Below are 14906 nucleotides of genomic sequence, written 5' to 3'. Positions count from 1 at the left end.
TCCACTTTCCCAGCTACACCTTTACTCTGCAGTGCAGGATATGGAGTGTACATGGGAAGCATCACTTCAAGCACTTCTGAGAGCCCCAAGTGAGCTCAGATTTTAACAGCAAGAGTGGAAACCTCCACCATTTTGCACCAAGCCTTTCTCTCTGTGCAATCCCTCCCCTCCTCCTGTGGAGCCAAGTCCCCGGGTCTGGAGCACCCAGCCCTGTGCTGGCTGACAGGCTCCGAGCTGGAGGAAGGCGATGGCCAAGCCCCGCACCGGGTAACGCTCCGAAGAAATCACTGCATGCTCAAACAATGGGATATTTGTCAAAGTACAGCTTGATCACCAGCAATCATCTGGTTTTCATAACTACATTTGACCTAAACTGAATTGACTGAACAAGTAGCCTGTGTTTCTCATTCTGGAAAAGGCAGCAGAGCAGCTCCCTCTCCCACCCCCCTCCTCCTTTCCAAGTCCTACGTTTCAAAAGTTACAAAGCGATGATGCAGACAGATATTTCCTCATTATAAATGGCAGCAGCTAAACATTTTCAGGTTGCATTTTTGGCCACCTCCTCCTGTTCCCAGGTGACCTGCGAGGTTAAGCACCCGGGGACATGCCTTTCTTCTCCGCTTGCTTTCAACTCACCCTCACTCTGCAAAGCAAATCCCATCCCAACACTTCCCAGCGCTGAAATGAGGAGAGACGGTTTCTAACCACGTGCTCTTTACATAATGCATTTTAAATTCATTAAAACTTTATAATGAATGAGCTGCCAGGGAAAAAAACAGATTCAGGATAAGCCCACAGAGTCTTCCCATGCGAGGCCACTGTGTGTAAAACCTCCAGGAGGCAACTGCCTGCTGATAGAAGAAAGCTCACTCTCCGGTCTCGAGGAAGGAAGGAAGCAGTGGAAATCGGTCACAAGCTTTGCAAGGAAGGATGCATCCCCAACAGCTAATCAGCTCTTGTCAGGGTTTCCATCAATTAAAGGTGGGGGGAGGGGATGGGGGAGAAGGAACAGCACAACACTCAGCTTAAAAAGAGTGAATGAGTCCTTGAGGAAGATGAAGGACAGGTCTGGAGGGAGGCAAAAGAGCCATGGGAAGAAGAAAGTGGAAGAATAGGAGGTAGAATTGGCTGAGAAGAATACAGTCTGCAATAAATCTCACCCAATTTTTATAGCCTGCTTAATACCACTGAGTCCCAGCACAGCTTAAGTCAGAAGGGACCTCTAAAGCACACTCAGCTAGAGCAAGTTGCCCTGGATCACAATGTCCAGGCAGGTTTGGAATCTCTCCAGAGAAGGAGACTCTACAACCTCTCTGGGCAGCCTGAGACAGGGCTCCAGAACACTCACAGAAAAGAATTTTTACTCTGTGTTCAGATGGAACCTCCTGTGTTCGGGTTTGGAGCTGTTGCCCCTTGTGTCACTGGACAGGACTGAGAAAGAGTCCGGCCCACTCCTCTTGACACTTGCCCTTCAGCTATTGATCAGCATTGAGAAGGTCCTCTGATGATAAGTCCCTAAATGGGATATTTCCACGAGGAAAAGGTGCAAAGGTCCACAGAAACTTAATTCAAACAGGGGTGTGGGATGCTGCACAGTAACTCCAAACAGGAGCAGGCCAGTGTGACCTCTGGTTTCTCAACTCTGCTCACCTAAACCAACACCTGTGTAATAACTGCAGAAGACACTTAAGAAGCCAACGCTGCACTGAGATGTAAACACAAGCACCAGCACACAGCTCATTGGAGCAGAAGAAAAGCTCTTCTTGTTCCTACCCATCACCCATGAGGGTCTCTTGGGTGAAATCTGCCTTCAATTCCTCTACTCAAAATACAGATGACAAAAAAATAGAAGGAGCAACTGACAAACCAGGCCATCTACATGGCATGGGAGGTGCCCTGGGCAGCCTGTTCCATGTCTTGATGACCCTTTCAGGGAAGAAATTGTTCCTCATGTTCAACCCAAACGTCTCCTGGCACAACCTCAGGCTGTTTTCTCTTGTCTGTGTCTGCTTCTGCTTGTCCCAATTGGGCATGGCCTCAAGCAACTCCCACCTAGATGACCCTGCTTCTGTGGTGAGCTGGACAAGGTCCTCCCCAGAGATTCCCTCCAAACTCTGTGTGATGCTGTGAAGATGGACAACAGCAGCAGCTTCCCTATAGAGGAATAACAAATGTGTGTGTGGGCACCTGTAGAAGTCAGTGTGCACCTGCTGGGCTACAGGGGCTACACAAAGACGATCACAAGGCTTTGTACCCAGCAGCAGCTGTAGGAAACATGCTCTGTGACCTACCCAAGCTGGTACTACAACAAAGACTTTGCTTTGTAGTTCCACACATGTCCTTTGCTTAACATCTGAAACAATTGCAAGAAAGAACAGGAACAACTTTCTAGGCTGTGTTATCCATAACAATTTTTTTACCCTGAAGGATTCTCAAGCATTTCACCACCACATAACAACCATGGCTGGGGCAAGCTGGAGGGAGTAAAGCCATAAAAGAAGACTTCTTTATTTGTGAAGTCACCTAGACCTCCAGGTACCAGCTTCAAATGATAAAAGAGATGAGACACCTTTCTCAGAAGGCAAGCCCCTCATTCCAAGGGGTTGAGGAGAGCAGAGCCAAGGAAAACCTCTCTGAGGGCAGCTCTCCCCTTCTGAACATGTTACACATCCCCCTGCTTTTGTGTACAGCAATTATCAACCCCCTGAATCAGAGCTTTTCCACCACCCCTCACAAAACACAACCCAAGCTGCTGTTGATCTCAGGTCGAAACACCTTTTTGAGTGTGTTGGGCTGGTGGTCTGGGTGCTTCTCATCCTCCCACTGCAAGAGCAGGGTCTGCCCCGCAGCAAGCAGCTCCCGGAATGCGCAGGCAGCATTTGTTCATTGTACAAGTGCCTTGTTTCCACATTTTCCTGAACAAAGGGCTGAAACAGGGGGGTATATGCGTCACAAGCCCGTCCTGGACATTGCTCACCCTTTTCCTGTGCAAATATTTGTAAACAGATCAAGAATTAATGTCCAGCCAGCTCAAGACCCTGCATAAAAAAATAGGTTTTATTGAAAACAGGATGGCAATCATTTCCCAGATACACTCCATATAGGCCTTTAAGATGAGAAACAACATCCAGAGCAGGAAAACAGCCACCACAGCTGTGCACCAAGCCATTCTCCGAGGTGCAGAAACCATGGGGACTTGTTATTTCACAGCCCCCTCCTCCCTCACAAACACAGAGTGCTTGACAAAGAGTAAGTTAAAGTAAAGATGAAGTTTCTGGTCAGCACATGATAATTCCCCCGGGTTAATTGATGCACAAAACACACTTCACTAACATGTGAGGCTCGATGCTCCTCGTGCTGAAGGATCTTCCTCATGCCTCTCTTTCCAGCAGTCACAGAGAGTCCACATCTTACAGAATCATAGAATCACAGACTGGTTTGGGTTGGAAGGGACCTTTGAAGGTCATCTAGTCTAAGTTCCCTTCAGTAAGCAGGGACATCTTCAACTAGATCAGGTTGTTCAGAGCCCCATCCAACCTAGCCTTGAATATATCACAGAATCAACCAGGTTGGAAAAGACCTCAGAGATCATCAAGTCCAACCTATTACCTATCACCTCATGACAACTAAACCATGGCTGCAAGTGCCACATCCAATCCCTTTTGGAACACCTCCAGAGATGGTGACTCCACCACCTGTATGACCCATATGACCCTGACACACTCTGAACCAGAGCTGTCTAGCTTGGAAAAGAGCTTTAAGATATTTGGTCCAACCATTAACCCAGCACTGCCAGGTCACCACTAAACCATGTCTCTCAGCACCACATCTACACAGCTTGTAAACTCCTCCAGGGATGGGGGACTTCACCATTACTCTGTTAAAGGAAGGGTGAGGAATCTAACACAGAATTACAGGGCTAGGCAGAGCAAGGATCCCCACAGAAATGCACAGCAAAAGGAGAATCAAGAGACCAAATGCAGCAAGATGCACTCAAATTAACAGGGGGGGGAAATTCAGTAATGATGGTCAAACACTGGAGCCAGAGAGGCTGGACAGTCTTCACCCTTGGATACCTCCAAAACTCAACCAGATGTAGCTCTGAGATCCCTGACGTAACTTCAAATTTATCCAGAAGTGTAAAGCTGCACAGAAGTCCTCCATGAGGCTCCTCCAGTATAAATTCTTAGGAGCCTGTGAGAAAAGGGTGGGAATGCTCAATAGAGATTTCCCTCTGTCAAACTGAGCTTTACCTTAGACAACTCAATACTCTTCAGGGAACTTCTCTGCAAAGCACTCTCACTGTTATTGTTGAGATACCATTCCTTCTGGAAACCAACACAAAGTTCTCTGGAGCAGCTAAAGCCTTTCCCAAAAATTCCTGGGACCCCCCTGAGCCCCAGTGCCTGGAAACAGAGCAAATCTTAGGAGGAGCCTTCCCACTCTTACATAATGCTAGCAGCAGTGTTGTTCTTCAGGGTCCTCCTTCTGACCTGTACTCTGCACCACTCAAGGTGAACATCTCATAACAAAATCAGACCTGCTCTTCATATAATCTTAGAATGGGTTGGGTTACAAGGGACCTTTAAAGCTCATCTAGTCCAAACTCCCTGATAGTACAATGGGTTGCTCAACCTCCACAGAATGTTCCCAGGGATGAGACATCTACCACATCTTCAAGCCACCAGGGCCAGGGTCTCACCACCCTCAGTGTAAATCATTTCTTCCTTCTCTCTGTAGTTGGAATCTGCCTCTCTTCGTTTCAAACCATCACCCCTTGTCCTGCCACAACAAACCCTGCTAAAAAGTCTGTCCCCAGCTTTCTTATCAACCCCTCTTCAGTACTGAAAGGCCACCAAAGGTCTCTCTGGAACCTTCCCTTCCTCAGCTCTCTCAGCCTGTCTTCGCAGCAGAGGGCTTCCAGCCCTCAGATCATTTTTGTAGCCTCCTCCAGATCCATTCCAACAAACACTGCAGTAAAGGTTGAAAAAGTGATCTGGGAAACTTCAGAATATTCAACCTCACTTCAGTCCCTGCAGAAGTCATGAATTCAGCCCTCCTGGGACACATTTCCAGGAGTACAGAGGAGACAGGATGAACCAGCGCAGATTTAACCTGGAGAAGTTATGCTAATGGTCTGGTTACCTTCAATAATAGCAAGACAGGATTTATGGATTAAGGGAAATCCATAGATGTCACTGGCTTCAGCAAGGCTTTTATCACGCTCTTCCACAATACTGCACCTAAATCCAGATGTCTCAGCTGGGTGGGTAAATAATTAGTGAGGTGGACAGTTGCACAGGGTCATGATTAATGAGTTGTATCCTACATGGGAGCTGGTAACGTGGGGAATGACAACAGGCTCCTGCTTAACATCTTTAGCAGTGACTTGGAGAAGGCAACAGAGCATGATCTCATGCACTTTGGAGATGACACCAAACTGGGGGGAAAAGCCAACACACTCTTGAGCAGGGCCACAGTCCAGAGAGTCTTGAGATGCCGGAGGAACAGACTGACAGGAACCTGATGAAAATAAGTAAGGAGGGATGCCAAGCACTGCACCTGGGAAGGAAGAACCTCTCACAACAACACAGACTGGGGACTGACTGCCTGGGGAGCAGCTCTGTGGATAAGGACCAAGAGCCTTGGCAGACAGCAAGCTGAACATGGGCCAGCTGTCTGCCCTGGCAGCAGAGGCAGCCAACAGCCTCCTGGGCTGTATTACCAGGAGCCAAGCCAGTAGATTGAGTGAAGTAATTATCCCCCTCCACACAGCACTCATGCAGACTCTATCTACACCCTGCAACCAGTTTGGGGCCTCCCAACTGCAGGAAAGACACCCATAAAACAGAGGGAGTTCACTGGAGGCCACCAAGATGGTTGGGGCTGAAACACTTGCCCCACACAGCAGGAGGTTAATGGAGCTTGTTCAGTCTGGAAAAGTGACTGCTTCAGGGAGACCTAACAACCACCTTCAACACCTGCAAAGATGTAATGGAGCAGAATAAGTGCCCTGAGGTTGTGCTTGGAGGTTTTCAAAGTCAGAATGGATACATCTCTGAGCAACCTGATCCAATTTCAAGAGCTGCCCCTACTTTGGGCAAGAGGTTGGACCAGAGACCTTCAGAGGTTCCTTCCGTGTGGAATGATCTGATGAAATACTGAACATATGCGATATACAGTGTGCAGTTCTGGGCTCCCCGGTTCAAGAGAGACAGGGAACTACTGAAGAGAGTCCACTGCAGGCTACAAAGATGCTGAGGGGCCTGGAGCATCTCTGTGAGAGCCCTGGGGCTGCTGAGCCTGGAGAAGAGCAGCCCCAGAAGAGATCTGATCACTGCTCAGCAAGAGCTAAAGGGCAGGGGGCGAGAGGATGGGACCAGACTCTTTTCAGTGGTGCCCAGTGATGGGGAAAGAAAATTCTTTGCTGTGAGGGTGTTGGAGCCCTGAAGCAGGCTGCCCAGAGAGGTTTTGGAGTCTCCTTCCCTGGAGAGATTCCAAACCTGCCTGGATATTGTGATGCTGGGCAACCTGTGGTAGGTGACCCTACCTGAACATGGAGATTGGACTAGATGCTGTCCAGAGGTCCCTTTCAACCCCCACTGTTTTATGATATCGTTCCCCTGCTCAGAGCTGACAGAGCTAGCCACCGAGATTAGGGCACAGGATTGAGTGACTCAGGCTGGAATCAGCACTAACGGTACAGTATCTGTATTTTCAGTCAGGCAGTGACTGTGCAGAGCTCTGCACAGCCCTGGGAAAGCTCAGCTGCTGCTCCTAACCTCAGGTGACAAGAAGTCTGCATCCGGGCTATTGTAGTAACCCTCTTTCCCCCCACCCCTCCCAGCCCTCCCTCCCCTCTAACACATGTCTGTTTTTCAAGCTGAATATTTTAAGAATCAAGGCTGCCTGTGATCATATCTAGCCAGCTTAGAATGAACACTGATTTCTGTGCTGCTCCTTTGATCGAAGCCAAGTGGTTTTCTCATGGGTAATAAGGTCAGAGGGTTAAAAGAGCAATATGACAATTACAAAAGTTAAATCTATTGCCCCGACAGACAGACACACTACCCAGGGTCCATTAGCACGTAGTACAGAGTGGTTATCACAGGTCACTGACACCAGTTCACTCTAATGGCTTTTCCTGTGTCCTTATCAATCCAGTGCACAAAGTGTCTCACCCTCAGCCTTTCCCTATGATCTCAGGGCTGTGTTTATAGCTATCTAACTCCACCAGGCACCAGTGGGTCAGCCAAGTCAGCAGACAGTGAGATATGCCAGGACACAACGATGGGACAAGCTGCAAAGTGTCTGAGATGAACAAGGAGTTACCAGAGACTTCGAGAAGGAAATTTTTTCCACTGTTCCCCACACCCCCCCAAAAAAAAAAAAAAAAAAGAGTTTAAAGTTCCCAAGGACACCAAGGGAAAACTTTACAGCCCTGATCTAAAAACTAGGAGTAAACCACAAACTTTCCATGCTACAGTTCGAGTTTCAGTATCAACTGAAAGAAACAACTAGTGCTACAAAGAGAAAAAAGAGAGGTTTTTCATATGAAAGAGAGGGTTGGGTAGCTCTTATTATTTGAATTGTGGTTCCTATAAGAGGCTTTCTCATCCCTTGAAAGAAGAACCTCAATTGTTTGCCCTGTTCCCAAAGCACAAACATTTTGGTGGGGATGTTGGAGTGCCCCTGTGGAGAGGTGGGGAAAGGGGCTGGAACGTCACAGCCACCACAGGCAAGCAGATGAGCAACCAGCCTGCCAATTTATTAGCCCTCAAACACAGAAGAGGGAGGATTAATGCAGGCAGCACAATTGCCAGCACACTTCTAAGAGGAATTACACCAAATATTATTTAAGTAGAGAGCTGGGAGGAGGCTCATGATCCCCCCCCCTGCCCCCCAACGGATGTGTGGCATCTCCCACTTGAAATGGGATCTGCTCAGCTTGGAGATGCACAGTGGTGTTCCCCATCCTCAGCCAACCAGCTCACCTTGAGTCCCCAAGTCCCTGAAATTCTCTGCAGCTTTTGCAATGCAAACATATCAATTTTAGCAATAACCAAAACCAAACCTTAGCTTCTCCTCCCAAGGTCGTGTTGGCTCTGCTAAGCCAGCACGATCTAAGCCAGCTGATATCTCAGCTAAAGAGATATCATCGAATCAGAGGATCACTGAGGTTGGAAAAGACCTTTAAGACCATCCAACCATTAATATAAAACATATTCTTCAGTAAAACAGGCAAATGCACCCAGTGGATACAGGGTATGCACAAGGTTTGCATTTGAACAGGAATTTAAAGACACTTCTACACTGATCACGTGGGTGGGTTTCATTTCTTGGTTTGCCTTCTCTCTCCTTTTTTTTACCTTTGCTAATGTGTTTCGTGCATCAAAGCAGCTTTAGGGTTAGAGAGGCTTGGGGGAGAAGCAAGGCAGCAGATAAAAATGTCAATGCTGAGATAGGACAAATTTATAGTAACTACCTGTCAGCTGCTATTTATCTAAATTATCCAGCTCTGGGCTTCTCCAGAAAGACTTCAGCAGCTCGGAGGCAGCGACGTTTTTAAGGCTCTATTTACATCAGAATCTGCTCTTTCTTTTTTTCCCCCCTTTTCTTTTCTTTTTCTTTTTTTTTTGGACACTTGTTCTTTACCCTAAAATGACCCCTTTGTAGCTGGGATCAAAGAGCTGGGAGTGTCGATACCAGTGTCTTCACGAACATGTGAAGAACCTCAAAGTAATTGGTAACCAATTAGCATAAAGCTAAAAAAAAACAACTCACCTTGCTGAGGCAAACCCTAAATGAGTACAAACAGGCAACAGCACTGGCTGAAGCAGGAGCTTAAGTGACTTAAATCACCATCAGCTGCCTTTGAGACAACCTCTTGGAAGCACCCTCTGTGCAAACCACTTTGGCTTTTTTTTGGCTTTTGGGGTTTTTTGACATTCCTTTCTGCTCTTGGTTGGCTCTTTTCTTTCTGCCTTGCTACAGCTCACGGGAAACATGAAACAAAAAGTGCTTTTCATTTTGTGTTATGTAAAGCAAAGCAATTCTATGTCTTGGCCTTGGAATACAAGGCACCCAACAGCTGTTCAGATGATCTAGCAGATAAACCATCTGGCCCAAACCTCACCTTTCCTAATTTATTTTGGATATCGATCAAAGCAGCTCCAGCACTACATAGACTTTGGTCAGAGACAACATAAAAGATACCAAAAAAAAGTCAATGGCAAAATCACTGCACTGAAATCATCTTGTTTCTTCTTTATATAATAATATTACCATTTTCAACAACCTTTTCTATTAACTCAAGGAAAACACAGACCTGATACCAACAGCCTAACCACGCTGCAGATGAATGTCCTTAAATAGCACATTGCTGCTGAACAGACACTAAGTGGAGTTTAGTGCTTGCAAGCAGCTAAACCTACAGACTATGGCCAACTGACCACAGAGACCAGGGCAGGCCCCAAGAGTTGTGTGTTCTGGCTCTGCTGCTGTCTCCCCTCCTTCACCCTGTTAGATGATGAATTGATATTTGAAACCCCACCACATCCTTGGTTCCAGCCAGTTTTGGTTTAATTTTCCTAGGAAAAGGACAGTACACACTTGTCTAATGTTACCAGGATTCCCACTGGGACACCCAGGTTGTTACATGGTTACCCATCTGTACAGGACAGAGGTGGACCTATTGAAGCAGGGACAGAGACCACAACAATGACCTGAGAGCTGGAAGCCCTCTGCTGTGAGGCCAGGCTGAGGGAGCTGGGGTTGTTCAGCATGGAGAAGGCTCCAGGGAGACCTTCTGGTGGCCTTTCAGTACTTACAGGGGCTCATCAGTAAGCTGAGGACAGACCTTTTTAGCAGGGCCTGTTGTGACAGGACAAGTGGTGATGGTTTGAAACTAAAAGAAGGAGATTCAGACTGGAGAGGAGGAAGAAATGTTTTACAGTGAGGGTGGTGAGACCTTGGCTCAGGCTGCCCAGAGCGGAGTAAATGCCCCACGGCCAGAACCACTCCAGCTCAGGTCAGACAGGGCTCAGAGCAGCCTGCTCTAGCTGAAGATGTCCCTGCTGACTGCAGGGCAGTTGGACCAGATGACCTTCACGATCCTTTCCACCCCTAACCACGCAGTGATTCCACCTGAAGAGCCTTTTGTGATGCCATTCAGGGTGTATTTGCTACACGCAGAAACCGCAGGCAGGGCGAGGACTTGTTTTTCCAGGCACCCTTTGGGGCCGTAAAACCCGAATGGACCAAAGCAGAGAGGGTTACTTGAGCAAAGAAGGGTCATCCATGTGTACAACTCCACGCAGAACGCACAGACACACTCCCGTGCTGTTTTGTTCCGTGCCTGCAGATATTGACAGCCTGCCCTACGCCCATTTCTTCCTCAAGACGCCGTGCCCCGTTTCTCACAAGAAAAGGAATCGCGGATGAATGGTCCCATAAAGCATCCCGGCAGAGCCTGTCCTCCCCTGAGCCGTCACCACGCCAAGGTCCAACTCTCAATTAACCCCCACCTGACCTTCCTTCACTTTCTTTCCCCCTCCTCTGCCCTTCCTGAGAAAGTTCAGCGTTTCCTGGAAAAGTCTCCTCGCCTGTTTGATTTTGTACTTCGCCTTGGTTGCCGAAGGAAGGATTTACAGGTGCCTGGCCCCCGCCGCAAGACCATGACCGCAGGCTGACCTCCCGTTACAATATGTGAACTCCTGCCCTGCTGATAAGGCTGGCAGATATGAGTAGGATTTTTCAAATAATCCTTTGGGAATTTATAAGCAGCACAGCCATAAAACCGAGGTGACTGGAAGGTCGATTTCACTAAAAATAATAAATATCTCCATGTTTATTCAACGTGGGCCTTCTCGACCGCGGGCCCGGCGCTCGGGGAACGCTATTGCAAATGACAAATATTAGGAGTTTTGGGTAACTATTACATTATGATCCTTCCGTCTGACACTGATGTGGCCGTTTCCCTTGATGCCTGCTGGATCTCTGACATTGTTCAACCCAAGCCGGGCCTAGAAAGCCAGGGCAGGATTCAATCACGGGTCAGGAAAAGGGCAGTTTTCTATCCAGGAGCCTCTACTACTGTTGGTTACCTTATTCTCTTGCTCCTGTCTCACCGAGATACCTTCTTTAGAGCTCTGCTGTGCACTTTTGCTCATTACCAGGGCTTTTGGCTGAGTTAGAAGAGCAGGGGGAGAAGGACTGAACCCTCTCAGCTCAGTATGGGAACAGAGGATGCTAGCCTGCTGCACTAGGTTTAACCCCACCACCATCATTAGCATGGTTTAGTTGATTAGATAGTGTCAGATGATAGGTTAGACTCTATGATCTCAAAGGTCTTTTCCAACTTGGTTAATTCTATTCTAGTCTATTCTATTCCAAACACCAAGATACTATTCTTTTGGCAAGAACCAGATGCTCCTTGAGGCTACTTCCAACCTACTATTCCATGATACTGATCAACCTGGCCATCACTGAAAAGTACCTGGTCTCCTCCTCTTGTCATCCTCCTTTAGATATTGATAAGTATTAGGAAGATATTTTCTCAGGCTGTTCTTCTCTAGGCTAAACAGCCCTATGGCTTTCAGCCTTCCTTCTTCACAGAGGCTCTCCAGTCCCCTCAGCACCTCTGTAGCCTTCACTGGACTCTCTCCAGTAGTTCCCTGTCTCCCTGGAACTGGGGAGCCCAAACTGGACAGCACACTCCAAATATGGCCTCACTAGGGCAGAACAGATAGAGAAGAGAACCTCCCTTGACCTGCTGGCCACATTCTTCTTCATACGCCCCAGGGGACCATTTGCCTTCTTGGCCAGGAGAGCACATGGCTGGCTCATGGTGAACTTCTTGTCCAGCAGCACTCCCAGTTCCTTCTTTGCAGAGCTGCTTTTCAGGGGGGACTATAATTGGAATGGTTTTGGAGGGAATACAATCTGAATGGCTATTTCAGATCAAAAAAATCCAAAACAACAAGACAACAACAACAAAGCCCCAGTGGAGAAACAAGACCATTTCCAACGTGCAAAACTGACACCCCCCAAGCTCCTCACCCTTTCCAGAGCAGCTCTCTGTAGAAACCCTCAGTTAAATAAACACCCTTGCATTGAACAAGTGCACATAAGCTACCCAAACAGGATCCCTAATCCTGTTTTCATTCTATGTGTTCTTCACTGAAGTTTCTCCAAAGAAAGTGACACTTTGAAATCCACAAACCATCTCAGGCCAGTTGTAATCTTCAATTAGCACACTCCCTGAACCAGGCTCCTGACGCCGGATTTGAGGAGGAGGAGTTTTTTGGTCCAAGAAAAACAGAGTAACGCATTTTGGGTAGGTTAACTTTTTCATTCCAATAAAACATCGTGGCAATGTGGCCAAATTACATAATTATTAACAGATGAGGGCACAAAAAAGATTTTATATAAATGTTTTTGATGACAATCCTTTTCCTTTTCACAAATTCATTTGTATGTATTGCTGGCGAAACTGGCTTGAGAAGTGCCTGAAAAACAATTCTCTCTCAGGCCTGGCTCCACGGTGGAAAGGGAGGAAAGCTGTGAACAGAGTGCTCCTTTCATCTGCTGCCTGCCCTTCAGATTGCTCAACCACAGGAGAAGAGCCCTTGGAAAGCTCCTTCTCTCCAAAGGATGGACTCATAAAACACAGGTTCGCTGGGTCTGCAGATGCAAGGCTCGTCCGCTACTGGAAGCATCTTGGAAATTAAGAGTTGAAGGGTAAGCTACAAAGGGCATCTCACTGCCCTTCTTGTAAATCAGTTGGCTTTAAAAAAAATCAATGCCTTATGTACTCACAATGTCTGAGAAGGAACACAGCTCATCCAGCAGCCCACGGCCACAGAGATGGGAGCTCTCCTCAGAAGTTCTCAAGGATGTAACACTGCTCAGAGCAACGCTTTTTAGGCAGTAGCCAGTCACCAACACAGGAGAGTTTCAGTTTGACCACATTTTTCAGTGCAAAAGGGAACTACTTGAGATGGTCCAGTGGAGCCTTCCTACCCTCAACCAGATCAACACTCCTGCCTAACTTGGTGTCAAACATACTGAGGGTTCCCTTGATCCTTTCATCCAAATCATTGATGAAACTAATGAAGAGAACAAGCCCCAGCCCTGGGAACATCACTTGTGACCATTACCCAATCAAAGTTAACTCCATTCACCACAACATTTTGGGCCCAGCCACCCAGTCAGTTTTTCACCCCGATAGAGAGGACAGTTCCTTACCAGCACAGAGTATATGTGTAGGCATCGGTACACTGGAGAAAAGTCCACCAGGTCCTGGGCTCCAGGCACCTAAAAAACAGCAGGAGATTCAGTGTGGATGATGCAGAAGATATCCAGGTGAGTGCAAGTCCAACATACCACAATCAGGTAAGTGCAACTCCAAAGCATGCAAGTCCCACCAAGAATGACACCAAGATTTCAGGCATGGAACAGTTCAGAGTGACCACTGGCACCTATCTGGATGTACAGCAGCTGCATTTTTTAATGTTTCTGAACGTAGGAAAATGTCATTTGATATTGCTCTTGCTTCATCTACACTCCATGATGAAATCCCATTGCCTCAGGCAGAGGGCAACCTCATGAAGTTCAACCAGGGCAAGTGTAGAGTCCTGAATCTGGGAAGGAACAATCCCCTGACACCAGTACAGGTTAGGGGTTGACCTGCTGGAAAGCAGCTCTGCAGAGAAGGACCTGGGAATGCTGCTGGACAGCAAGGTCATTGTGAGCCAGCAGTGTGCCCTTGTGGCCAAGAAGGCCAATGGGATCCTGGGGTACACTAAGATGACTGTGATCAGCAGTTCACCTATGAGGGTGCTGGAGCCCTGGAGCAGGATGCCCAGAGAGGTTGTGGGGTCTCCTTCTCTGGAGAGATTCCAAACCTCCCTGGACATTGCAATCCTGGGCAAGCTGCTGTGGGTGACACTGCTTTAGCAGTCAGGTCAGACTGGATGATCTCCAGAGGTCCCTTCCAACCCCCCATGCTGGGACTCTGATTCTGTTTGGCCCTCTCCTAGACAGCTCAGCAGAGATTTCGTTTTGGCCATAGACTTCAATACAAGCTCAAGCATCCTGGCACAAACCATCTGGATACTTATGAAACAAAGGAGAACAAAAAAAAACCTCCAACCCCTTGTTCTCTAGATTTCTAGTCTGAATTCTTTAAAAGCACCAATTCTGGCTTATTTTCTTTTCTCTTCCTGTCAAACACCCTCACCACACAGACTCCACCACCTTTCAACAGCACAGGGAGTCTTGCACAGGGACAAGGAAGCTCATTTTGGAAGGGTGGGACAGAGGGAGGGAGGGGGAGAGGAAAGATCAGAGGAGGAATTTGCATACAAGAAGCTTGTGTCCTTTGGAGATGTTCAAGCCAACACAGCATTAAGCTTGTTGGCCAAGGCATAAAGCTGAAGCAAGCATCCTTCTCCCCCAAAATCCAGAGAGGAGGGGAGTGTTCTGTTGACATGTGGTGGAAAAAAGTGGAGAAAGATGAAAGGGAGCAATGGACAGGCCTGGGAAACATGTTTATTTTATATATTTTTAATTATGCTTAAGAGGCATTCCTGCTAAAAAAGGAAGATGAAGAAGAGAGAAGCCTCTATCTGGGTGAGGGTATGCCAGCCTCAACCAACCCTGGGGCAAGTGGTCCTCCTCATCTAAAGCTATGGTTCCAAGCTGGGGAGTGCAGAAGTTACAGGCTGGAAAGGGAAAACAGGGGATTTTGTCAAAGAGTCTCCTGAGTGATGTGGAACTGCAGCTCTCAAACAATCTCCACAGTCCTCAGCACTGCAGGGGTTCTTGGGTACAGCTAAAACAATGAAGGACACTACAGAGACACAGAAGCAACACATGGCACAGGAGCCACCACATCACTATGG

General features: G+C 47.5%; 1 protein-coding gene across 5 annotated transcripts in view; it reads right to left on the bottom strand.

The window, feature by feature from the left end:
* EXOC6B (exocyst complex component 6B) overlaps nucleotides 1-14906 on the bottom strand; it is a 272044-nt gene that overhangs the window by 124253 nt on the left and 132885 nt on the right. For all 5 annotated transcript variants that reach the window (XM_054172451.1, XM_054172452.1, XM_054172453.1 and 2 more), the window contains exon 8: nucleotides 13249-13317. In XM_054172451.1, the coding sequence (XP_054028426.1) occupies nucleotides 13249-13317 (69 nt within the window). The remainder of the gene's footprint in view (nucleotides 1-13248; nucleotides 13318-14906) is intronic.

The sequence above is a fragment of the Dryobates pubescens genome, chromosome 23 (assembly GCF_014839835.1).
Source record: "Dryobates pubescens isolate bDryPub1 chromosome 23, bDryPub1.pri, whole genome shotgun sequence".
Classification (NCBI taxonomy): domain Eukaryota; kingdom Metazoa; phylum Chordata; class Aves; order Piciformes; family Picidae; genus Dryobates; species Dryobates pubescens.
The sequence above is the reverse complement of the archived record's forward strand: the minus strand, read 5'-3'. Positions and strand labels throughout refer to the sequence as shown.